The sequence below is a fragment of the Aplidium turbinatum genome, chromosome 6 (assembly GCF_918807975.1).
Source record: "Aplidium turbinatum chromosome 6, kaAplTurb1.1, whole genome shotgun sequence".
In the NCBI taxonomy this organism is placed as follows: Eukaryota; Metazoa; Chordata; class Ascidiacea; order Aplousobranchia; family Polyclinidae; genus Aplidium; species Aplidium turbinatum.
Window position 1 is genome coordinate 9,823,498 of NC_137477.1, and position 27,775 is coordinate 9,851,272.

Genomic DNA, 27,775 nt, shown 5'->3' on the forward strand with positions numbered 1-27,775 from the left:
ACTATAAATTAGACCAAAACCGCTTTTCAGATTGCAGCAATCATCAAATGTTTGACCTAGGCCCAAAAACCTTTCCCAAATCAGATTGAAAACTCTCTGACCGTCTGCACTAACTATTCTGTAAATTCTCTTCTGGTGAGCCTGTAATGACCAATGAAACATCAATGGAAGCGGGAAGTATATAATACTTTAGCGCCATGTGACCCAAAAACCTTTCCCAAATCAAATTGAAAACTCACTGACCGTCTGCACTAACTATTCTGTAAATTCTCTTCTGGTGAGCCTGGAATGACCAATGAAACATCAATGGAAGCGGGAAGTAATACTTTAGCGCCATGTGACAAATACAAGTTCAAAAAAGCAACCACTAGAGAGAGATAGTAAGTTTTGAGGTTCAGAAAATTTTAAGATTGAGCAAGATATGTTAAACAACCATGCTTTTGGCATATCGGGTTTGATCTATTCCTTTTAATTTTCTACACTGCATGTGTCATCCTCATTTTAACAGCAAATGTTTATATTCATAACATTGTCAATGAAAGGGGCCCTAAAATAAATTGGTACCGGGCCCGAGAAATCCTGTCAACGGCCCTGACTTCACAATCGATTACCGGTACTGTGTATTCACTAAATAAGCATTGTTTTATAGTAAAACAATCCTTCATTTTTACGCGTTGCTTCCATTTGCTTACAGTAAGTAAGCTACGGTGCTGTCTTTTCAATAGGACTACAAGGAAGATGATATCGTATGTTTTCTGTAGCCACGTCAATCTCGATTTTATTGTCATTTTTTGCTCGTAGGCTAAGTGTCTTACGTAATAGCAGAGATTAGTCTGCTTTTTTACCTCAACATATTTGCACCGCAAGTTTTCTGAGTTTCTGCTTGATCGCTAAAGGGATTTTATTGTTAGGGAGTAATTATGAAACCATTTTCTTTGCTCTCTATTGTGTGTTTCTAGTATGACGTATGTTACAGATCATTAAAGGCTAACGGGCCATTCTTTGTGAAATCATCCAGGCCGTATTGTCATCCATAGTCATAGATTTTCATGAAATTTTACATACTGTATATGCAAGCATAGTTTTCTGAGAAAAACAAGAATAGTTTGAGTAAAATTAGGTCAGTAGGCTACTTTTTAAGTTATGGCCCTTTGAAAATGGTCAATTTTTGTGATTAGTCAAACAGAAATAAAATGTAACCACAGACGTAATTTTTAACATCTAACATGGAATTTGATCAACTTGTTATTGGTAGGCTACTTTATGATTTGATATATGCACATTTCAAGCAACTTTTATCACGGTTAAGTGATTTACTACACACTTTTTTAAAATCTGCGTTTTGCAATCACTCATCCGTGACGCAACTTTGACCGATTATAACAAAAACAAGTGTTTTTGGAATTTTTCAGATAAAGTATCATATGAAAGGTTTTAAGTATGTAGGCTACTCTGTTTATAACGGTAAAAAGAAAGTAATGTGTATTTGAGATTATCATATCAAAATAAGTCACAGCACAACCACTTAAAGGGCGGGGAAACCCAAATTAACTTTTTGCGAGTTTTTTTGTTTCAGCGTGATGTCATTGTGTACAACATGCGTTTTAGCAAAAAAAAAATCCAAATTTTGTTGCCCTTGCCTCGCTAAGGCCGCTTTTGTTTGATACCCGTTTGCGAGGTCTCGCGCGCATCAAGCTGTGACGCTGTTCGCTGCGACGTCACAAGGTACATATAGTTGTGGCCAAAATTTTAAAACCAGACTTGATTTATAACCATTTTTGCATTACTTCAAAATAATGCATCAGATATTGTTTCAGTTGCATCATCTTTATGCATCATCTGATATCTGATGCAGTATTTTGAAGTAATGCAAAAATCGTCATAAATCAAGTCTGGTCTTAAACTTTTGGCTACAACTATATGTACTTTGTGACGTCACTGCGAACAGCATCACAGCTTGATGCGCGAGACCTCGCAAACGGGAATCAAACAAAAGCGGCCTTAGCGAGACGAGGGCAACAAAATTTGGATTTTTTTATTGCTAAAACGCATGTTGTACACAATGACATCACGCTGAAACAAAAAACTCGCAAAGTTAATTTGGGTTTCCCAGCCCTTTAATTTTTAAGGGGTTTCAATGTATCAAGATTTCAATTCTCATATTTAAGGGGACACTCCTGATGAAATATCAAATGCAGCACCGCCCTTAATAAATTGGTCGAAAAATGTGCTTAACTTGTAGAAAACCTTACATATTATAGCCTATATCTTTGGAAAGAGTATGAAAATTGAAATCAAAATATGGCACTTGGGCTAATTAGATGAAAAAAGTTTCTGACCTTGGTATATTTGCAATCATTTATTAATTTTAGGTAAAGCTACACAAAAATAGGAAAATTCCTCTCATAGATCACTTCAATATAGGCTACTGTATATTGATTTATGCCTGCAAAATTTCATGCCATTCTGACTAGAAATAAATGGGTAATTGAGTAGTTAACATCAAAAAATGACTTTCGATGAATACAGCGTTTGAATTAAAACACATGCTAGATGACTCACATTTATTACTGTAAGTTTTGACATACAAAGATATTGATTAAAGTTAAACGTTTGTCATATTATTCAGAATCCTGATGAAATTTACTGCTGTTTAGATACAAAAAAAAAAATTCATCAGGAGTGTCCCCCTAAATATCACAAATAGCAATTACCTTGAAACAACAAATGTATTTTCCTTTCTGTTCAATATTAGCACAGGAAAACAAACGCTCCTGCCATTTCAAATTTTCATACACAACGAGCCAATACGCAGAAACAAAATCTGCAACATATCTTCTGAAGCTGCCGTTGTGAAAAGTATAATCCACGAAAGGTAATTTTTTCAGTTGAGAATGAAAAGCAAATTGACATGAAAGCTTCTGTTTGGCAGTACGTAGATCACAAGGAAGAAATGGAACTGATGCTGTCTTACTCTGCCAAACCTGTATCATTGTCTTTGTGCCATATAGACGCACTATAGAGTATGATTTGAACTTCATGGTTTCCACTATAGCTTACGAAACATGGAATAAAGTGTTAGGGTTGATGTTTTCACATCACTTCTAAGGCGGGGTCAATAATAAATACGGTACTCGAAAGAGGTTATGAAGGAGGCATGCGTTTTCAATAGTTTAATGTACACATTTTTGTTCTACTGTAATTTAACGTTTAGCGTATAAGGATATAGCGTAACGACGACTGTATTATAAAATAAAATTTTTGTTATATAATACAGTGACCGGCCAATCTGGAAAGTTCTGGAATTTTCGATGGCTAGTGCGCCCCTCTCTACAATATCCATCTTGTAAAGGTGTAATTACCCGGGGCAAAAGGGACAATCCCACAAAATATGTCAAAGAAAACTTCACACTCTGTTACAGCATCATTTTATAAAGTTTTACTATTGATTTAAGCTGAAAGTACTCTCAAAATTCCCTATTAGTATTTTTTTCAGAATTTTAACTATCTTAATTTAGTGATTTTGAAGGGGTTAAACCCCCAAATGTGGTTAAGCCGCACCTTGGAATCAAAAAAAAAATGTTTCACACTTAGTGGAACATGCCCCAACTTATGACACAAGAGGATGTTATTTTAGGAAAACTTTGGGTGTTCCTTATTAGGGAACGCTCCACTTGGGGCACCCAGATCGACTTGCTCCAAAATCTACAGGTAAAAGTATATAATTTGGGAAAAGTTTTGTTCTTTACCCCCAAAATAGGTTTTTCATCGGGTCATAGTCCCCAGCAGTGAAATAAGTTTGATGTTACAAATATGTCACGGATTATTAGTTTCATCTCAAAGGTGTTGCCACAATGTCAAACTTCTGGACCTTCGCCAGTGACGATCGGTGAGGGAAAGCAAGGAAAGCAGTGCTTACCTGAGCGAAAACTATGCAAAATATAATGACTGAATTCTAGGTTTAACTTCTTATTATTTTTATCACGTCTATTTTAACTTGAAAATTACTGTGTTCGTGACTAGAATTACTCGTAACGCTTGTGAGTAGTCTAAGTCCTCACCAAACCGCATGTCTTGCCTATAAATGCCAATTAACGCAAACGCTCCTGTCAGAAACAACCACTGAGGCTTCAGGGAAATCAACTTGCAAAGTTGCTTTCCCCAAGTCCAAAAACGCCTTCGTTTTATCCAATCCTCACTCGTTTTGCAAAACGTCACCAGCTGCTTAGCCAATCAGATGTGTTATGGTTAGAGTTGCTTTCCCAGTGACGTCAATGCGTTCAATCGCTAGACCAGGGGTTCCCAAACTTTCTGTTCATCAGTACCCTTTGGTCAATTTATAGATTCGCTTGTGTACTCCCAAAATTTTCTCATATTTTTGGCTTTAGAAAGTTTAGATATTGCAACAAATTAACAGTAGAGCTGCATTAGAAGACTGCATACATGATATTTTGTACCAATCAAAACACACAAAGTTATTCATAACTATACAATCCAAGGTTAAAAAACAAACACTACAATCAAACAAACAATATATCGGCTGAATAAGCCCAGCAATCCTAGCTAATGTAATGGATGAACTTGGTAGTTACTGTAGTTGTAGTTAAAGCTTCTACTGGGGGTGACAATGTGACTTACTAAGGAGTTCTTAATCTCAGGTCTTCAAATTATTAACATCATCAGGTGATAAAAAATATTTTAAGGCAAATTAGAAGTTATGAAATGAATATCCTTAATCTAATGTACCGTACCCCTTGAAAAGTCGAAACGTACCCCAGTTTGGGAACCCCTGCGCTAGACTAACTGGTCATACGCACAGAATGGTCTCTCGTCACGGTACACAGCATCATAAAAGGACTGTTGCTGTTTTTTGATGTCTTCTCGCTATGTACTTTAGCCTACTAGCTTTCATAGTCATGCCTTTGCCCATTTTACAGCGTTGATACAACGTTACTTCGCCAATGAACGTTCAGGTGCGGATGCAATATTTAGTTCGTTAAGCTTCTATACGCAGGAGGAAAACTTATCCGGCTTTTTGTACAAATTGCTTGCAGTTGTAATGCTTAGGCCTAAGTGTTAGTTTTTGTAGTGTAGGCCTAACTGAATATCTGAGAATGAGCATTCATGACGAATTAAATATTTAGACAAATATTATTCCATGTCTAACACTGGATTTAGGTCCTGCAACGTTAAAATTAAGATTGTTCATGACTTTCTAAACATTAAATGGATGTATGATCACGACATAGGCGAAGCACAATTTGACAGATTTTTATTTTTGATTTGTTTTGGAAATGCTCTCAGAGCGCATCAAATTGGAAATGCTTTTCAAAAATTTCTGGGGAGGCCCCCCAGCAACACGCCCTCGGGCTTCGCCCGACGGTTACGCCCTTCGTGCCTACTACCTTGCTGCAGAATATTTCCAAGTTGCTTTCCCAACGGTTTAAGCCATCGAACGTCAATGACCTTCGCTATGTTTTTGTTGTGGTCAACACGATAAAAATTCTCTAAACTTATGCTGCATGTCAGTAATGGGACTTTTGTACAAAGAATACTCGAGTGTTTCTGGTTTTCAAAGCGGTATATGTTGCGCATCGGTTCTTAGACTGGTTTAAATTTGAAACTTACTTTTATTCGACTTGAAAACAAAACCAATGCTCGAAAATGTATAAATGCTCGACTGCATCACTAATTACTGGGCTACTCTCCAAACAATGATTCTAACTCTTATCGCCTGGCTTTTGTCTGTTTTTACTAATTTAAAAACATGCGAATTAAATTTGTGTGTGAAAAGATAACACATTGTGCAACAGGCGTGAGCCATACTAAAATGTATTGCGGGCCGGACTTTGGACACCCCTAGTCTAACCCAGGCAGTCACTCTATCTGGTACAGATCAGGTACGAATTTGACCAGATCTGGACCAGACAAAGTGGTTGTCTAGGAATGTTTTTATCGGAGTTGGAACCTATCCTAGCTAAATTAGACAAGACGAATATTTGAAATAATATCAAGCAGAGTATTTAAAACATAACCAAAGCAATTAACCCCATACACAAAATTGTGTTTATAAATGGTCAGTGTTGTATAGGTTGCATGGAGAGCACCATGTCTTGAAATAACCGAGCCATTTTGCATGATCCAAAGTCACAGGACTATTAGTCATGAAACGAGCAATTTTCTCATCAACTTTCAGTAAGCCTTAGGCCTAAAAGCATTTGCGATGAACGATAGACGGGCCGGATTCATCATACTCTTGCTTCGATATCCACATTTGCTGGAAAGTAGACAGAGATGCTAGAATAGAACCTCCAATCCATACAGAATATTTTCGCTCAGGAGGAGCGATGATCTTGATCTTCATGGTACTAGGAGCAAGTGAAGTAATTTCTTTTTGCATTCTATCTCCAATACCTATCGAAAAACACAAGTTTAGTAGCCTATCACTTGGAATTTAATTGACTGTAGGCAAGAGTAGATTTCAGATCAAGCAGTGCAACAATAGTTACGTTAGAGCAGCGGTTCTCAAACGCGGGTCCGCAAAGCGTTTTCAGGGGGTACATAAAAGTTTCTGAATTTGCAGCATATGATTGATATATTGCAACATTTCAAATTGGTTGTTTTATTTGTGTATTTACGGTGATTCTCAATCTGTGCGTAGCCACGTTCTGCGTCGTTGTTTGAAATTTCAATGGACGTCGCAAACAAAATTATATAAAAAACGTTAATCATATTTTATAAGGTTTTGTGTGTTCAACTTAATTCTTTTGATACAGCGGATTGCTGAACAATGCTAACTTAGACTGCTGAGTTAAGTTTGCATTTCTATTAGCACTCACAGTTTTGCCATGACTGTGATTACAACGAAATATTGATTAGAAATAAAAAAAATAAAAAAATGAAGAAATTCTTACAGTTTGCAAAATTCATTAATTTTTGAAAAAATTTATAGAAAAACATCAAATTCTTGAATATTTGAATAAGGACCTTCTGACGATCCTCTTTTTAGGGTGAAACAGGCTGTCAAAGGTTTAGAGACTAATAACTATATTTGATTTAATTCGCTCTGCTTGGCTTTTTGCTTGGCATTGAGCACTTTTTGTAGTAGTAATAGCATGTATTGTTCAAATTCTTCTAAGTGCGTATAACTCCAAAGCTTATGAAACATTTGTTTCCGTTGCGAGGTGCAAGATACTAAAATTACAGATAACCTTTTTCGGGGTCCGCAAACTTTTCGAGGGCACCAAAAGGGGTCTGCCTAAACAAAAAGGTTGAGAACCACCGGGGTATAGTTTTCGTCAAAACGTGATGTGGGCTACTACCTGGATACATTGTGGATCCTCCAGATAAGACTGTATTTGCGTACAGATCTTTTCTTATGTCAACATCACACTTCATAATAGAGTTGTAAGTAGTTTCATGAATGCCTGTGGATTCCATGCCCAGCATTGCTGGTTGAAACATTGCTTCCGGGCAACGAAATCGTTCGTTGCCAATCGTAATGACCTAAAAACAATATTGATCAATATGGTAGCCTACTATGCTGTGAGGAGAGCTATAAACGGATTGAACGCGTTTGCAGAAATAGTTTTAAATTCAATGACGTCTGAACTACTGTTCCAGTCTATTCACCGTCATCAATTTGTGGCATCTAGGCAATGCACTGGCTAGCAATGGTTTCTATTCTCTCGTGACTTTTCAAATGAACGACATATTGCTTATTTTCTTTAAACACAGTACGCTAACCTGGGCTGAATCATTTCTTCCACTACTGCTAATAACTGAAACATCGCTATTACCTGTCCATCAGGAAGTTCATAACTTTTCTCAAGAGAACTGCTGGTTGCTGCTGTCGCTAGCTCCTGATCATAATCAAGAGCTACATAACACAACTTTTCTTTTATATCCCGCACGATTTCTCGCTCAGCTAAACACAAATATCAAACGTGTGTACGTTCACGCATAACCTTGACATTGCCGCACATTCACAAGTTGAGTAAATTAGTTGATACTGCTAAGTGCTAGACACTGAATTTGTTATAAACTTATAAGTCTTCTTCTTCAACTTATAAGTCATTACTCATTACAGTCATTAGTCATTACCACTCTGTAAGTGCAGCCTACACAACCTACCGGTGGTCGTAAATGAATATCCCCTCTCTGTTAGAATCTTCATTAAATAATCTGTGAGATCTCTGCCTGCCAAATCCTGCCTGAGTATAGCATGAGGAAGAGCATAGCCTTCGTAAATAGGAACGGTGTGGGACACACCATCTCCGCTATCAAGGACAATGCCTGCAAGAAATATTCTGCTTAGTTACTTATTACTTCTCTTTTTTTTTTTATATTACAATCACCTTCTGCACACAATTTGTTGCACTGAACCAGCTGTGTATTCGAACAAAATTGATCATGAGCAGCTAAATTTGAAGCGGTGGGGGATAATCGTTTGTCGTCTGCGCGGCGAAACAACAAAAGCGCGTGCACAACGTCGGTTCGACACCTATCACTTGGCTTTATCTTGGTAACACACGTTCACACATGCTTGAAAGTGGACATGAAGATTGGCATCCTTATCCTATTCATGTAAATTTTCAACCACCGGGCATAGCCTGGACTCTGGAGACAGGCTAACACAACAGCTTGAAGTCACTACGTAACTTCAAGTGATTTTTGTTGTTGTTACCATGTCGTTTGTAAAGCAAAAATTTAGCCAGGAAAAGATACACAGTAGTAGTTCACGAATAAAAAATTAACAAAAATTATGTGATAAAATACCAATAATGTAACTTAGCCTTCAAAAGAATGAAAGCTAGTTTCGTTTACTTTCGACTCTTGTTTATTAACATACCAGTTGTTCTGCCAGATGCATAGAGCGAAAGTACAGCTTGGATCGCCACATACATAGCTGGAGCATTGAAAGTCTCAAACATAATTTGTGTCATTTTCTCACGATTTGCCTGAATAAAGCACCCAACAGTTTTTTTGTCACTCAGTTGAAGCCTTCGTGTAAGTATTATCACAAATTATATAAGTTAATTATTTAATAAGATAAACCTACTGTTTCATTATCTATGTTTACATAACGAGGCCAAATGGATGGTCAATAATATCATGAACACATACTACTACTAAGCTTTTATAGTAGGCTACAGTACTTTTTCTCTCGAATATATTAACCAACGTCCAAGGCTTTCGCATGGTAGGCATAGGCTATCTGGTTCTTAAATCATCTGATTAAGCCAAATTTCCAACCTTTGGGTTTAATGGTGCTTCAGTCAGCAATACAGGGTGTTCTTCAGGAGCAACACGAAGTTCATTGTAGAAAGTATGATGCCAAATCTTCTCCATGTCATCCCAGTTTGTAACAATACCATGCTCAATTGGATACTTTAGACTTAAAATTCCCCTTTTACTTTGAGCTTCATCTCCAACATAACTGTCTTTTTGTCCCATTCCAACCATCACACCCTAAAAACAATGAGTTGTTAGTAAGGCTACTTGGGAGCAATACCAACGTAAATAGCTTAAAAGTAAATCAAGAAAATTATTCAAGTCAAGGCTACTTTTATGAATCTTTTATAGTAGGGTAGTTCGAGATGCTATGGCGCTTGTTTCAAGGTACCGTAGTGTGGGTCATGCAAGAATGTTGCCAGATGTTTTTAGCAAAAACGCTGTACTTGGTCAAGTTGTAAGCCAGTATTGCTGTTGTAAGGCTAAATATAGCAAAAAAACTTTTGGTAATAACTTTTTACTACAATTTGATCAATGGAAATTATAACTTGAAATAAAGTAACAAATTTTTGAGCTGATCAAAAATAAAACTTTTCGCTGAAAAAACATCTGGCAACACTATTTTATAAAGCACAATTCTCTGAGCAAGCGCCTTCGCATCCCGTACTTCTAAGAATTCCTGGGCGGATAGTACATTAATTAGCTTACCTGGTGTTTAGGGCGCCCCACAAGTGATGGAAACACAGCTCTGGGTGCATCATCTCCAGCAAAACCAGCTTTGCACATTCCAGAGCCATTGTCAATGACTAAAGCAGCAACATCATCGTCCAACATTTTGACACTAGATTTATTTCAACTTAACAATTTTATTCAAACTAACTTTCTGACACATAATAATTAAATTACAGTACCGTAGCTTACACGTTAGTACCGTTTTTGAAGTTACGAGATTCTATTAAACGTAACTTCTAAGTTCTTTGGCCACACTTGTGTAAAAGCTTCCATCAGTAGCATAGGCCTTACAGCAAAAAATACATATCTTGCAATAATCACTCCTAACAGTAGGCCTAAGTAAATCTTCGGAAGAACATCGTACAAGATCACGAACTTTTTGATGTTTCAAACCAACAATAAAACGAAATTGTTTGGATTTCGAATAAAAAAAAATGAAAGGAAACTTTGCTGTAATTTTTTGTTTGTTTGTTTGAAGCAGTTTTGATAAAAACGAAATTACAAATTTAAACCCAGAATGAATCCAAAGAAATTCTTCGTCGGCCTAAAATAGGCTGGCTGCGTAACGCACTATAGGCTAATTACCCGCAACTTAAAGTAAATCAGCCAAGCTACTAAATAAGATGCACTAGTATAATGGTAGGCTAACTTCAAAAATACACTTTTTGGGCTAAACTGAGGTCATTTCACGACAAAAACAAACCTAACTTCAAGCGTAGCAAATGCTTTCCTACATCACTTAAGACTGGACCAGTAAAACTATTTCAGGTGTCACTAGAGGTCAAGGCAAACCCCATTCTGGTTATACTTATTGCAAACTTTATCGGAAAGATCAAAGAGATAAAAACTGTAACACACCTGTCTCTTCTTTTCAATAGACTACTGTAGTTTATTCTAAGCCTGCACCGCATTCCTGGAAGCTTCAATAATATTATTTCGTGACCATATTTGGTCATGATGTAAGATTATTGCCATATTTGGTCAAAATCTAAACAAGTTTTTTTTTGTTAAAAGCTAGAAAATTTACTTTGTAGATGAACATTTTATTATTTTATTTTGACAAGGGTAAACATTTTACAGTACTTCACGGAACAAGTGGTGATGAGTAAAATTTGTAAAAAATTATAAGGTAATAAATCAATCTTAAATCAAAAATTATCAATTGATGTTTAAATAATTTTAATCATAACTCTTACACAAGTGAACGGATTTGAAAATCAATGGGTTGTTTATTAATGTTTTAGATAAAGCTCGCAACTTCAAAAACGATACTAACGTGTAAGTTACGGTAGCCTACTGTAATTTAGTTATTTAGTTTGAATAAAATTGTTAAGTTGAAATAAATTTAGTGTCAAAATGTTGGACGATGATGTTTTGCCGCTCTGGTTTTACTTTGTAGATGTATATTTTTACTATTTTTATTTAACAAGGGTAAACATTTTACACTACTTCACAGAATAAGTGGTGATGAGTAAAATTTGTAAAAAATTATAAGGTAATAAATCAATCTTAAATCAAAAATTATTATCAACTGATGTTTAAATAATTTTAATCATAACTCTTACATAAGTGAACAGATTTGAAAATCAATGGGTTGCTTATCCATGTTTCAGATAAAGCTTGAGTATACACTATACACAGTGTTTATCGTATTTAATAAATCACTTTCAAGATTGAATCTTTTAGGTTGTATTGATTACTGACTCGGCTAGCACTCCAGTTTTATTCCAAACTACTTTAAAAAACGAAAGAAAGTTTTATCAGTTCGAGTTGTGTTATTAGGCTATTTTATTGTTTTAGTAAGCTTGCACTGATTTATTTTGTGCTCGGCAAAGTCTGAAGTGTAGGCCTATATCCAGGATCAATTTTGAAAATTGATTGAAGATGTCTATTAGTAGACTGTCTTGAAAAAAAAATTAGCCTACTCTTGTATTTTATGCCTAAGCTATTTTCATCTTTAATTAAAAAAGTGCAACCCACATTTCATCAGTAAGAAATTTCAATTAAAAAAAAAGCATGTCGATGCTACTCAGTGCCGCGTCATTTTTTTGAGACCTTGAGCCAAAAATAATTTTGCCCACAATTAGCACCATGGTTGTCTGTGGTTTATGATAATGCATCCAAATGATAATGATAAAATTATGTTTATGATAATGGTAAAAATCGCCAACACTTGCATTGCTCAATAGTCAAGTCGAGTTCTTTTTAACAAGTCAATATTTTTTAATTTCTGACCGGCTTAGACAACAGAGCAGACGTAAATTACGAAAAATAGTCTATAGCAGGGGTCACCAAACTTTTTTCTCTGAGAGCTGGATTGCTGCGAGCAGTGCCGGTCTTTGGGGTGTGCGAACCGTGCGACCGCACAGGGCCCGCAATTTACTCAGAAAATGCAGTAATTTTTGTCATTTCCAATGGAAAAATTCAACAAAGGAATTAGCAACAAGAAAACATAGAGACTCAACAGGTGCAATCTATTTCGTCCCCTGAACATTTCGTACCCTGAAAAGATCGAGAAAAAAATCAAAAGAGCCGAAGTCGCCGATCGGAATTGCCGCAAACATTTCAAAATTTCTCTCGATCTTTTCAGGGGACGAAATAGGTCGAAACTCGATTTTGTTGACAGCGGACAAACGTGTCCAGCCTGAGCAGCTATCTCGGTGGACAAATCAAGTCTCACGGCGGACACACCAGATTTAACTTCGATCGTCATGCTTAAGCACTTAAGTGGATAATAATTTTTCACTCTGAAAGGCTTTCATCAGACAAGACCATTAAAGAGTCAAAGCGCTCTGTAGCTGCCCAATACACAACATCACTGATTAACTTCCACCGAACAAGGTCGTGTGGCTTCTTGCGTCACAACACTCTGGGCAGGAGTCGGAAAACTTCTGCACTAAAGTTCCCAGCTAGAAATTTCACGTGTATTACACGTAGATTCTACGTACCTTGGGTCGTGTATTATACGTTAATTTTCACGTATAATACACGCATATGTGTCGACACTATTTCACGTGTATTACACGTATATTTGGTGGTGGATTTTACGTGTTTTACACCCGCATTACACCTAATTTCCTCGTATCTGACACGTAGATTCTATGTACCTTGGGTTGTGTATTATACGTTAATTTTCACGTATAATACACGCATATGTGTCGACACTATTTCACGTGTATTACACGTATATTTGATGGTGGATTCTACGTGTTTTACACCCGCATTACACCTAATTTCCTCGTATCTGACACGTAGATTCTACGTTCCTTGGGTCGTGTATTATACGTTTTCACGTATAAGTGTCGACACTATTTCACGTGTATTACACGTATATTTGGTGGTGGATTTTACGTGTTTTTACACCCACATTCTACCTAATTTCCGCGTACCGTATCTGAAATCAACAATTTAACACATTTGTATTTATTTAACACATTTGTATAACACATATTGTTATAAAAGGCTACTGTCCAATTGTGACCCTTCTAGCACTCATTCGGAGAGTTAATGCTTGTTTTGAACTTTATTTGGAATTAGAGAAGAAAAAGAGAAATAGCAGTGGTGGGAATCGAACCGGCGTCAATGAAATGACTACTTTCTAGCCCTAACCTTAACCCCTAAGCCAACCAGCTGACAAAAATCCATCACTTAATTTGCTTTCTATCATCTTCTTTTTGCCATTTTTATGTCACTTAAACCGTAGCTTATGATTGGTTGGCGGTTTCATTCTAGTCATTTTTAGTGGCAGAATTTCGACTTGTTAAAGTGGCTACCGTACCAAACCTTAGTAAGTAATTGTTTAATATCAGTAAGCGAGACCACTTAAATTTACACTAAGAACTATCGTTAAAAGATCACACTAATTTGCGACTAAAAAATGTCATGAAGTTTCCTTTTTACATAACGTAATAAAAACGTGTAAAGACACCTACAAAAACACATAATCTAGCTTATATCCTAAAAAATGCGGAGGAGCGTGGTTGACACCAATCCACTTGAGTGGAAAATTCTTTCTGTTTATACCGTCCTTGGGAGGTAGTTTTACCTAACACAGATTAAAAATTGCCCAAATGAACGAAAGAACTTTAACACGTTTAATATACGTGGAAAACACGTGTTACTTTTCAACAGATGGAAACGTGCAATACACGTGGAAACAACATATAATCAACATACAAAAAATTCCGGTAAAACATCCTTCTGCTGGGGTAAACATTTTTTCTCTTTTGTATGCCCTCTTCTGGGTGTGATTTTACCTTATATACCTTAAAAATTAGTCAAATAATCATAGGACTTTGAACACGTGTAATATACGTGGAAAACACGTGTTATTTTTGCAAGAGTTATATTCACAAAATAATCCCTGATAAAACTTCTAGAATCATATTTACACACTAGTCATACTAAATGATAACTAAAATATGTCTCTCAAAAAATGTTTTTTAAACAAGTGAATTTTTGTTGGTGTACACAAACTCCTTAATAACACCTGAATTCTACCTAAGATACCATACTACCTAAAATCAACCAAAAATCAACGTGTAATATACGTAGCTTTCTAGCTGGGTTATTGTTTTCTGCTGTGCAAAATTTCACTAGGCTTTTATCCTTAGGTTTATTTTTGTGTGTCATGTGAGGCAAAGTGATGGAGAGCAAGTACTGTAGGTTCATCGTATTCATTCTCACTTATAGAATTTTTCCTGGGCCTTACTGTAATACCAAAACTTAACCTACTCGTATAATTTAATTTTGTAGGTAACCAACCTTGCCTTATCAATATTACTTGGAGATCAAAGCTAGACATTGTGATGTAACACTTGAAGTAAATTGCCCTGATTAGTGTAGAATTAGGTACTCCCATCCATTCTTAGTGAAGAATTCACCGTTATTATGCTGATTCAATGTCATCAAACGTTGAAGCAACCTAAAAATCCAAAGCTTTTCTGCTTAAATGGCAGCTAAGCGATACAGTATTAACATTTTCTAAATGCGCCCTACAATGTGCTGGAAATTATATTCTCTCAACAATTGTTCGTGCTATGCAATCACGTCAGGGTTAGAAATGTTTAAGAATTCAACCTATTTCGTACCCTGATTTCAGGGTACGTAATCGGGGTGCGAATTGTTCAGGGGACGAAATAGGGTGCATCCAGACTCAACATGGAGACATAGCTTTATTTTCGAAAAATGCCAAAGAAAACTTGATCTTATCCTTTTGCTAGCCACCGGACAGCACCATTTTACGGTAATAGGCTATTCATACCTCTCAGAATGCCCCAAATTCAAAGTAATTTTTCAAAATTTTCTGGGGGTGGCCCCCAGACCCCCCGCCGCTGGGTGTCGCCTTCGGCGAACACACCGTCAGGCTTCGCCCGCCGACCGCAAACCACCCCCCTCTTCCCCTTTCAAAATACCTAGCTACGCTACTGAATTGGATCATTGTCATTGGGGCCCGCAAAGCATATTCCGCACAGGGCCCGAAATACCCTAAGACCGGCACTGCTGCGAGATTACAGCTTCCGGCCGGATGCAAATTGCGAAAAGGTATACAACTATTTAGAATCTCCATTGACTTAAATTGTCCAAATCCTTCTGCTTATGATGTCTAGTCAGGCTGGTATAATTTGCCTAAGCAGAGATATCGCACTGATCAAACATTGGTGTTTTGAACAACAAAGTTTGTGATGTCATAAAAAGAAACAATATGGAAAAATCATTATTTAGCACTTAGCAAGATAAGCAAGTTGCGTGTAGCTCAACAGCAACGTCAGTCCTTTACAAAATGGTAACTTTTTTCCTTAACAGTTGTAGTGCAGCTGTTATTTCCGCAGCACGTAGCGGGCCGGATGAAATCAGTTCGCGGGCCGGTTCCAGCCCGCGGGCCGTAGTTTGGTGACCCCTGGTCTATAGGAATAGGCCTATCCAGCCGAGTTACACTACATCTTTCCTCGAGAGAAAGTAGAATTGTTGATTTTAAAGCAAAACCACACACAAAACAATGGTGTGTTGGTTGATCGATTGTGGGAATGTTTATCTTCAGACTAAGGCTTTTTAGAAGCTTAATCTTGTCAGTTTTACAGTAATAGCCTACTTTTAGACCCGATCACATCCGAAAGGGCGGGAGTTAGAATGAAAGTAACATCTTTTTTGTCTTGGACGTTATAATTTCTAAACTGTTCTGTGCACCTCTTTCAAAACTTCAAAGCAATTAAGCAACTTGTCATAGCTTATTGCTACAAAATGTAATCTTAAACTTTTTAGCTCTGCAAATATGTCGGCATGGTATCGTGGCATAAAAATTGCGACTCTTACAGTCAACCGCAGTAGGCCAAGGGTGTGCAACCTTTATTACAGGAGGGGCAGATAATTATAAACAATTGGATGAAACAGCGCGCCGTACGTTTACTTAATTAACATATGCCTTCTAATAGTTGCAGGCCTAAAAAATAGTTTCTTTTTGTTATTGATCTTATGGCATTATCAGGGGTTATCTCTTGGAAGAAAAAAAATGCTCAAATTTATTGTCAGACAGACTTCAGACAAATTCAATGAGAAATTTGCAAGCAGGCTTTTTTTTACCGACTACTGTTTCCAAGTTTGCTTTAATGAAAGTGCTCGCAATTCGAAGTCCATTTTTGAAGTGTTCGTCTGTCAGAACCGATCGATTGGTGAATTTCATGACGCCCATTTTAGAAACAAATTGTTCGCACAAATACGTTATTGAGCTAAAAAGAGCCATTTTTGAAACCATAAATATTTTCAGTTGCGAAAAGATATCTGGGTTGAGAGTTTTCGGTAAAAATCGCCAAGATTTGTTTCCAAATACTTTGCTTTCAAAGCAATCACCTCTTGGAGTTGGAGATTAATCAGTTCATATTGGGTTCAGGTGGTGCTTTGTCAACGTCTGTGTTGAATGGCGATAATGTTCATGAGATTTGAAATCCTTGAAACGGGGACTCCCTGCTTCGCTCTCTTAACCGGTACCACAGCACTGATACTGTACGCTACTATAGTAGGCCAGCAGCAAAGCATGAAAAAATGCTTCTATCTGATTGGATACAGTAGTGCAAATAGAATCGAGGCAAGAATAAATTTACATTTGCAATATAATTGAGGCAAAAGTGAAATTCTTGTCTACGGATTTGTTTGAGGTTTTGAATATAGTGTCACAAAATAAATCGTTTCAATGTTATTAAACGGTTGGGCTAACTAACTTTCCGCGGTACAAATAAATCAAGCTGCGATGTGGAATGCAGAGTGTATGTTTATCAAATACTTCTCATAGTAGATTGCAAGTTAAGTATACAAAATTAAGCCTTTGCAAACACGTCATTGAGAACAAACACGTTCTTTCGCACGCCAGTCTAATTGTTTTACGCATAGCCTTGACATTTTTAGTAAATTGTATAAATATTAATTTTTGGTTTTTGCGAATTGGTTTGTGTGCAAACCTAATATCGCTTTAACTCCGTTATTATGTCAAGCCACATAGAAACATACAGTGGTAAACAAATTATTATAGCAATTTTTCTTTAAACAATATCGCTTAAATTTTGTATAGGAAACATCCGAACTCACGACTAATGTGTCCTTGCATTACTTATACACAATGGATAACAAAGGTAGGCTAGACTGCTGGTAATTGGTAATGACGCTGCAGTGAATATGTAGACTACTGCAAATAATAATAATAATCCCACAAATATAAAATTATCAGATTTTAACCAAACAAAAGAGCCATTGGAGCTGAGTTAGATCAATTACATTGTTTTTAGTTCAATTACACCATCAATATTTTTAATTAGCTACATTACAATTACAATAAGGTTACATTGTCGTCCCGTTAGCTCAGTGGTTGCGCGCCCGGCTTAAGATCACGTGACGTTGGTTCGACTCTCGAGGTGTGAGCTTGAGCAACACATCTTAGGACTGCTCTCCATTCAGCGGCACCTAGTGAATGGAATAATTCCCTGGCAATAACACTTCAACAATCGGAAACTTCACTCTGCCAATCTCGGTAACCGGCCCTGCGTCAAGAGCCTCTACAAGTATGCGAAACTACCAGGAATAACCAATCAAGGCTTTGTCAGTCCGAGGATAAAGATTCAAAACCAACCAACCAACATTGTTGTAAAATTTTTAAATTATAATTACTCTTTATTGTAATCAACATGTTCCAATTACAAAATTTAAATGTTTCAATATTTATGTTCATTGATGATTTTTACAGTTTGATTTTAACAAAGACAACTAGAATCGCATTTGATAAAGATGAAGTTGTAATGTGGAAATCCCTTTTGAACCCCAACTAGCGGCTCAACAAAAAATATTGATATTTTTCGTGCATTACTTACCAATGTAATTGAAATTTGAACCATTTTTTTTTTAATTACGATTATAAGCCAATTAGGCTACAATTACACAACAAAATGCCTCAATTCCAATTACACGAAAAAGTATAATTAATTACATTTATTCACTATTACAATGTAGCCTAACTGATCCATTTTTGTTTGGAGTCATCAAAATTGTAAATCAAAGAAAGTGGTGGCGTTGAGTTGAAAATAAGTATATCTATTTGCTGTTTATAAGTTTACCAATAATAGGGCTACCATACGTCCTCTTTTAAGAGGATTTGTCTTTTTTTTTGAAAAAAAATGAACTGTCCTCCGAGGACACTAAAAATGCTCAAATGTCCTCTTTTTTGACAGTTTGGGTTTTCTTGCTTATATTTTGTTTGTTTGTTTATCTTTATCCTGCATTGCGGGAAAGCGGACTTGAGCGCTATGCATCGGTGTACGCCTTCCGACATACACCTGACCCACGCTGCAGCCGACTGCAATGTCTGTTTCCGGTTGTCTACTATACTTATGACTTAAATTTGGTACTACCCATTACTCGAAATCGATCACTAGGTAGAGGCAACGGATTATATTGCTTGGTGACGTTTCAGCGACGGCTCGTAGGCTATGATTTTTCTAAACATTTTACATAGGCTACCAATGTAACATGCTGATTTATAAATTCTACAAGAAATTGACGCATTTTATGGAACTGCTGTTGAACGTTCATTGCCTGGTTCACTGTAAGATATTAAACGACATTTTAAAGGCCATGCTCACACTTTCACAAAAATTATTCTTTTACCTACATACGTTTTATATTGATACAACGCTTGTAGACATTGTTAATTACCAACTCAGTTTAGTTCCTTTGTTACTTGAAACAAAGCGAAACTAATCATAGCATGGATAGGCCTACAGCTTCGCAAGGAAAGGCTGATTTTTAGTTCACGTCATTTTTAGCATCTTAACCGGTTACGTGCACTTGTGCAGCCTACTGTTTAATCATATTTCTTGCAAGTAATTTAACAATTTCGTTAAGGCTGGTCATTCCTTGTTGAAAAAAGTTAAGGTTTGGCTACCTGGAGATCGTGCCTGATTTGTCACATTTTGCAGATTTTTGCGATTATGGCTGTCTGACTGAAACTGCCTAAAAATTAGCTATTTTTTTTTACGTTTTGCTGACTCTTAATAATATAAAATCATTTGTTGTCTTAAGGAAGCACTAATAATGCGAAAAAATAAGTTGAACGTTCAGTCAATCTGTTTTCTTGTTGTTGTTTTTTTTTTTTTTGGTAACTTTTGCTGCGTAGGCCGATAGGCCTACTGTAATGATCTAAATAAAAATGATGTAAACGATTCTTCAACCGTAAAATTCTACTTGCTGGCGAAACGTGTCCTCTTTTTAGGCGTTGAAAATATGGTAGGCCTAACCAATAATAAGTGACGACAGAAAACATAGAAGCCAGGTGTGCAAAGTTTGCGGGAGCTACAATGTTTTGAACAATCAAACCAAAAACTAACTGCTCTCTATAATAGCCTCTCGGTGTAGTCCAACAGAACACTGATAATTACGGGGTTTTAATAAAAGACTCCTTTCAGCGATTGCTAACCTTAGTATAGGCATTAGGCAAGTATAGCAATGGGATTTGGCTTTATTTCAGACTATTTTTTTTTTTATTTGATTCAGGACAATTGTAAACTATTTTGTGCAGGGTTGGAGTGCAACAGTTTCATGTTGTTGATGAAACAACATTCTATTTGCAGCAATTGAAATAAATCCACCACAAGGCAAACAAATACAAGGTTATCCAGGAAAAAGGGTACCTGGTGGTAGAGAAAAGTAAACATAGCTGTTTCTGTAGTGGACTATAAATGCCTACACGCTATAGCAACCAAGTACTGTTACGTTGGCCTACTGAGAAAGAAAAAGGTGACAAACTTTTCAGAAAAGTCAAAGCTATGGTCCGTACTACTTGGGATAAAAGCCTTTCGTTAAATCCTTTTGTTGGAACTTTAGCTCTAGCCGTTGTCACCTATTTTCTTGCTTGGAAAGCATGGAATAAAAGATCAGAACATAGCCCTCCTGGTAGTAATGGGATTCCACTGCTCGGGGTGGTATTGTCACTTCGTGCATACCCAGAAAAAGTGATGCAAAAGTGGTCAAAAAAGTATGGTCCTCTGTACATGGTTAAATTTGGAGGTACAGACGTTGTTGTGTTGGGAGGACTTAAAACTGCATATGAAGCGTTTGCTAAATACGATTGTTTTGTCGACCGGCCTATGACTCTTCCAGTGTTTGACGGGAATGGCATAATCTTTGTAAAATACAATGACTTCTTTAAAGAGCAACGTCGTTTTGGTTTGCACACACTTAGAGAATTCGGAATGGGAAAAAGAAGTCTGGAGCCTCAAATTCTCGATGTCATGCACAAGATGTGCAACAAAGTAAACGACATGTGTGGGAAAAATGAGTCATCGCCACCGTTTGACATCATTCCCCTATTGTATGAATCTGCATCAAGTGTGATCTGCCACATTGTGTTCGGGCACGATCTTGCTGCCGAAAGCAAAAATCTTCAGCTCCTTATCGAAGAAATGCTAACACCCAAGAAAACGAATATTCTATCGGGAGTGTTAATGTTTGCACCCCATCTTAGATATCTTCCCGTTTTCTCAGATGTTTGGAAAAGAAGTGAAGTTTTTCGTGAAAGGTTTAGCAACGAAATTGAGAAGGAAATAAGAAGTCATCAACTAACACATGATCCCAGTCACCCACGCGATTATGTTGATAGCTTCATTACTCAAATGAAGAAACGAGAAAATAGGCCACTGCGTAAGTAAAAGACGTAGTAAGATTAAATTTGCAGAATTATTTAATTCAACTCGGACACGTTTGACCTTTGTTGTTAGTATTTTTATTTCTATAGCCTAGTTTCAGGAGAGAGTTTGCTTTTTTGTACCAAAGGCAAGCAAGACACAACAATACAACAGGGTTGAGCATTATAACAGTATATTTTATAAATTTACAAATAGTTCAGTCGAACGCTTTGTTGAACGCTAACAGTCGAGCGCTCTGTTGTTTTCATTACATTAGACAGCAGTGTGTAGGCTATTGAAATTTACTAAGCTTCACTGTTTAGCACGTTTTGTAATTTATTACAAATGATCGCATTACCAAATTTAGTACTTTTTTTTTCAGAAAACGAAGAAAAAAATGAAATCTTGAATGCATCAAAACAGCGCCTCGAAAGCTCTTCGAGTACCGCGAGCTTTGAAGATGAAGAAAACGATTTCTCGATTGATTACCAGCGGTTGTCGTCATTCACAATTGATCAAATGGTTGGAATAGCACGAGACCTTTTCATGGCTGGCACTGAAACATCTGCAACTTCTCTTACGTGGATTATTTATTATTTATGCAAATACCCCAACATGCAGCAAAAGATGCAACAAGAAATAGACAAATTTCTGGGCGAAAACGGAGTACCCTCCACATCAATAATGGAAAAGTTACCTTACGTGAGATCAGTGATTCAGGTAGACTACCTTGTCTATTTACACAGCTGTGAACTGGCTTATGCTTATACTATCAAGCGTGATTTGTTGTACCTATGCAGGCCTACTGTAATTCTGTAAGTGACAATGTAGTCTGCTCTTACACTTGCAATTACAGTTGTGGTTTAAATTTCGAAAATGAATAGCTTATTTTAAGGTTTACGTGTGCAGTTTGCCATTGCGTTTGATGGGCCATAACAAAAATGCTGTTCTTCCTGTAACAATAGGCCTAAAGAGAAAAATTAGGCTAATCGTCTTTTTGCATTGCAGCAGCTTACAGAAAATAGGGCGAGATCATCGAGTAAGTAAAGACACTTGCGGCAAAAGTCTGCAATAAGCAAACCACCAGGGTTGAAACCCAACTAATATAGATGCCAACGATTGTTGCTCAACACAAAGTTGGACAGTAAATTATAGGTGGGCATGGTTGCACGAGACCTTAGTGGACTGTATGTTTCCATGGCGACCTATATAGGCTATAGTTAGATCGATATATAGGCTATAGATCGTCTGTGTTTCGGCAATAAAATTAACGCAAAGGTTTTTCCCAGGAAACTTTGAGAATTCGACCACCAGTGCCATTATCTGTTCCACATCAAGCGGCCAAAACAAGCATGCTGTGTGGCTACCAGATCCCTAAAGGGGCCATCATTCTCACCAACATATGGGGCATTCATCATGATGAAAGTGTGTGGTCGAATCCAGAAAAATTTTCACCCGAACGTCATTTAAATGACGAGGGAAAATTCGTGAAGTCACCCCATTGGATGCCTTTTGGTGTCGGTGCAAGGAGTTGCCTTGGAGTGCAACTGGCAAGCATGGAAATTTATCTCGCCACAGTGACTTTATTTCGTCGATTTAATTTCTCGTTTGCACCTGGACAAAAGGTTGATTTAAACGGTGAAAGCATGGTGACCTTACGTTCTTTCGTGCACATGCTTATTGCCAGTAAACGGTGGTAAATCTTTAGTAGCCTACAGGGGTCGGCAACCTTTTTCGCACCACTGATCGGTTTGAGGCAGGCATTACTTTACGGACCGGCCATTGATAAACAACATATGTTTGGTGCATGCACAAATATCACAACTCATTCAGTCACCGTACCGCTGAAAGCCTTGTGCCTGTTTTGCAGCAATAAACTGCTCCGACCTAGAGAGATTATGGTAGAGAATGACAACCGCAGTGTGTTCGTATGCCCAGCCTACTTTGTAATTTTTTCTTGAACGCTGTCGTTTTGCTGTTTTTGAAGAAAGCTTTATGAATTTCTTGTTTCTTTTGTTTGAAATTTTTTACAGTAAACGCTTACTAAAGCTTAATTATTGACAAATTATTGATGAAATTCATATTTTAGCACTTGCCCTGTTGATAAAAAAATTGCAATTTGGCCTTGGTTTTGCGATGTCCGGTAGCCTAACAAATTCCTCACCGACCGGCAGCGGCCCGATCTCTGCTTTATTAGACTAAAGCAATGTTGCCACTCTCCTGTCATGGAAAAGTAGCCTACTAGATTTGACTGAAAAAAAAACACTAGATTCACAAAAAAAACTCTAGTATCATAAATACACGATCATTTACATCAGGGGTGTGCAACCTTTATTACAGGAGGGCGGATATAAATAACTATGTGAAACCGCCGGCCGCACATTTATTTAACATATGATTTCTTGTAGTTGCAGGTACAAAAAAGTAGTTTTTTTGTTAATCATGTTATTCTTATAGCATTATGAGGGGTTATCTCCTCGCAGAAATAATAAGTTAAAACGCATAAATTTTTGAAGAAAACTGCTATTAAAATTTATTGTCACACCGTCTTTAAACGAGTTCAGTGAGAAGTTTGCAGCTGGCTTCTTTTCCCGAAAGCTTTTTCCGAATTTGCTTTAATGGAAGTGCTGCAATTCGAAGTTCATTTTCAAAGTGTTCGTCTGTCAGAACCGATCGATAGGGAGATGTCATGACGCCCATTTTAGAAACAAATTGTTCGCACAAATACGTTGAGCCAAAAAGAGCCATTTTTGAAGCCATGGATTTTTTGAAATGTGGAAAGTCATCTTAGTTGAGATGTTTTCGGTAAAAATCGCCAAGATTTATTTCTAAATACTTTACTTTCAAATCCGTTTTCTCTTGAAGATCAATCCAGGGATATTTAAAGAAAGGGATGCGAAGGCTCACAGCGATTGCCTTATTCTTATGACACTACCAGGGCGGTAGTTTGTAGCGCGTGAAACATGCGGTTCTTTTCAAAATTGCAGAAAGTTTTGTCGTGCTGCTGATACTGTCAGCTACGGAAAACAGTTAGTAAATGTTACATAGAGCATATTTAAAGAATATTGTTTAGAAAGACAGTTGACAAGTTACCAGTAAACTGTTTTTCGTAACAAAGCCTTTGCAGTAGGCTAGATGTAAAGGAAGTAGGCTATACGGGTATTTGAATTAACAAGTGACCATGAGCATACAGTGAGTATCAAGGCCTGATGCTAATAGCGCAATGCAGGTTGTCAAAACAAAATTTATTAAACTACTATCGGTGCCAATTGTCATTTTACCATAAACAAAGATTCTTTACGATAAACAGAAGCCCTTCTATTGTCAGACGTAATAAAAGCCTTCGTATCCCCTTGTTTAGATATCCCTGGATCAATCAGTTCAAGTTATATCTGCTGGTTGGTTGGTTTTCAATCTTTATCCTCGGCCTGACAAAGCCTTGATAGTTTATTCCTGGTAGTTTCGTATACTTGTATAGACTCTTGACGCAGGGCCGGTTACCGAAATTGGCAGAGTGAAGTTTTCCGATTGTTGAAGTGTTGTTTCTGATGCTGGTACTTTGTCAATGTCTGTGTTGAATGGCGAAGCGAATGTACCAAACAAATGTTCATGAGATTTGAAGTCCTTGAAAAGAGCCAAAAATTCATACAACAATTTTTTAAGTTGGTCTGCAAATTTAGTTTTCTTCACAGGATGCATTCCATAGCCTCTCAAAGTTGGAAAGTGGAAAAGATTTCCTGTCTGTACGTGAGCTTTCCAAAGTCGTAATTTGTTCATAAAGCTTTTTATGTGACCATACATTTTTACGTTCCAAATAATTAAATACAATGGATTAGCGGTGGCCGGTGGGAGATTTCTAAAATGGTTAACAGAAGGTGCAATATCTATAACAATTCACTCCGCAATGAATTGTTCACACGTATCAGACTAGACTACAGTAAATTATAAACACGTTTTGCGGGCTGCGCACAATTCAAAATTGGCACATCTTCGCGGGCCGCACAATCAGGCGCGTGCTCTGGAGCGGTGTCGAACCCACGTCCTTTCGAACGTCACGCAGACGTTCTCACCACTCGGCTACGCAGCCGACAAGTAACGAAAGTTTTGCAGTTGTATTGGTTTCATTATTTTGAATTTTGACACATCTTTGCTAGATCTTCCGGCCAGGGCCCGATTAACCATGAGGCACACGAGGCACAGGCCTCAGGCCCCCTGGTTTTGGGGGCCCCCATTATTTTTTACATTAGTAGGAAAAGTACTATAATTTGGACCACCTAATGAAAAATCTTAATATTTTTATAAAAATCCACAACATTGGGGTGCAACTAACTTTACTTGATTAGTTACAGGCTAGTTGGTTTGCAAAAACAATTCCAATCAAAAAAACATAACACAAACAAAGAATACTACATTATTATTTTATTTATATAGTGGTCCATATTATCAACCCAGTTTCTAAAATGGACCACCCTGTTTCATAATATGGACCACCATACTGTAATATGGACAGTTGTCATGTGAAAGTAAATATATCAAGGAAGTCAAACTTCAAAGGCATGAAATAGAACACAAACACTCAATAAATAAAAATAGTCTGAAACGTTCATGATAGTCATCTCAAACAAGTTTCAAATCATTGATCGTTGGCACAGTTGTCACAATAGTAAAAATGAGCATTTGATATATCAGCACAAATTTCATGGGCCAATTTCTTGCACTGACAACACTGAATCCAATCCTCATCAGTGGACTCGTCACACACAAGACAAGTGCATGCAGAAGCAGCATTGCTTGGAATACCTCTCTTTTTTGAAAACTTAAAAGGTTAAGCCTTTTCTCACTTGTTTTGCTGGTTTAGCTTTCTCTGTGAACTTGATTTTATGTTTGTGTGGCGTACGGTACCTGTCAGCACAGTAGCCTTTGTAGTTTTTCTACGTTTTCTTCCCTTCGTAACTTGTTTTGGAAGTGGGCTCATGTCCTCGACAGATACCCTGCATGAAATGCTAACTGAACAAGGTTGTAAGTTCTTAACACTCAATGACGATGGTCCTGGTGCTTGTGAGATTGCTTCATACGGTGCATCAGTTAAAGTTCCAGCATTTAATTCTGTTGACATGATTGAATTTTTTGCCACTTTCTCAATGTTTACCACATCTTGTGACAAAGGTGAAATGTTTCGAGAAATTGCATCTTGAGTAGACATATCTTGATCATCAATTATCAGCGGTGATACATTGTTTGGAGAGGTGTCTACTTCATGAGGCTTGTCAGTAACTTCAGCTGAGTGAAAATCACTTTCATCAAATACAAGAGGATTAATGGGGTAAATTCCTGCTTTTTTAAATCCATTTACTGCATATAAATCCATTTTAAATCCAATTTCCATGCTTAGACATGTCATCAGAATTTAATCAAATTGTTTATAATATCAAAGTGATTATGCAAATTACTGGTAATAGCTTTTATCACTATAAGAAAGCAAGTTACAAATATATTTTATGATGCACTCTAAAAAGTTTGAAAAAAATGCATAAATCTCATGGAACTTCATTTCTATGCTTGTCTTTATTACTGAGAAACAAATTTCTACCAATTGACCATAACCTGGACCACTGGACCATATTACCAAACAGTTAGGTGGTCCATATTACAGTTAGCATAATCTTATGTTGCTTGGTGTCATTTAGAATTAATAAACTTAAACTAAACAGTGGACATTTCTTCAAGATTTTGGCACATACGGTAGTCATTAGTAATGCCTCTCCTGCAGATTACTTTTGTATAATCTTTTGTAACTGTAGCAATATTTGAAAAATTCTCAATAGTTTGAACCAGCAAAATAACATCGCAGACCCCCAAAACACAAAACCTCTACTAACAACAAAACACAACTGAACTGAATCCAGTGTTGCCAGATTTTTTTTAAAAAAAGAGCCCAAAAATGCGCCAAAGCAACTTAAAAGTAGCCCAATTTGCCGTCGCGACGTCGACGGTTGAGCAACGAAGGCGGAGGCTTTCTAGGGGGGTTTTTGGGCATGCCCCCAAAAGTCATGGACAAAGCAACATCTTTGTCCATCATGCTGATTGTGTAGATACAAAATACATACATTAATACAACATACAATAAGTACAATGTTCAATATTGAATCAAGCATTGTTCAATGGAAAAAAACTTAGACGAGCCAATGCTATACAGACTTCATACAAATTCCTATTTTCAAATTCAAGATACAAATGGTTCCATAGTAGATGCTAATGCATAGCATAAGCCCGTCAACTCAGATGAACTACCAAGAACCAACACCCAACAAAATTCTATCATCAACTGCTGAAGCTTCATATTCATATATAGAGCTGTCATGCTTCCGCATTGATGACCGGGGATCAAACAGCATTTTTCCAATTGTTGCAGCAAAGTTCTGATCCTCACAATCGCTGACAAAAGTTGAAGTCCGATACGATTTCGCAGTTTGGTTTTGATTGCAGAAACTCTCGAAAAGGCTCGCTCAACTACCGTAATGCATTGCTGATTGGTATAGGCTACATTGTTAGTGCCAATTGAGCAACTTCTCTAAATTTATACTCCCCTGCAGCATTTCTAAACTCGTACACCTTGGTACAAAAAATACAAGAATCTATCATTGTTT

At 37.1% G+C, this 27,775-nt stretch overlaps 2 protein-coding genes across 2 annotated transcripts; one reads left to right on the plus strand and one right to left on the minus strand.

Moving 5' to 3' along the window:
* Positions 1–5,370: 5,370 nt before the first annotated feature.
* LOC145771654 (actin-3) lies at positions 5,371–10,113 on the minus strand. The gene is made up of 7 exons (XM_082583383.1): positions 9,943–10,113; positions 9,256–9,471; positions 8,852–8,960; positions 8,134–8,295; positions 7,800–7,927; positions 7,323–7,506; positions 5,371–6,414 (listed from the first exon to the last, which is right to left on the minus strand). Exons 1-7 carry the CDS (start codon positions 10,066–10,068, stop codon positions 6,209–6,211), a joined length of 1,131 nt encoding a protein of 376 aa, XP_082439509.1. The 5' UTR covers positions 10,069–10,113; the 3' UTR covers positions 5,371–6,208.
* Positions 10,114–20,270: 10,157 nt separating this feature from the next.
* On the plus strand, positions 20,271–23,549 carry LOC145772389 (cytochrome P450 2J3-like). Its single transcript, XM_082584266.1, has 3 exons — positions 20,271–21,144; positions 21,511–21,848; positions 22,418–23,549. Exons 1-3 carry the CDS (start codon positions 20,271–20,273, stop codon positions 22,826–22,828), a joined length of 1,623 nt encoding a protein of 540 aa, XP_082440392.1. The 3' UTR covers positions 22,829–23,549.
* The last annotated feature ends 4,226 nt before the right edge of the window (positions 23,550–27,775 follow it).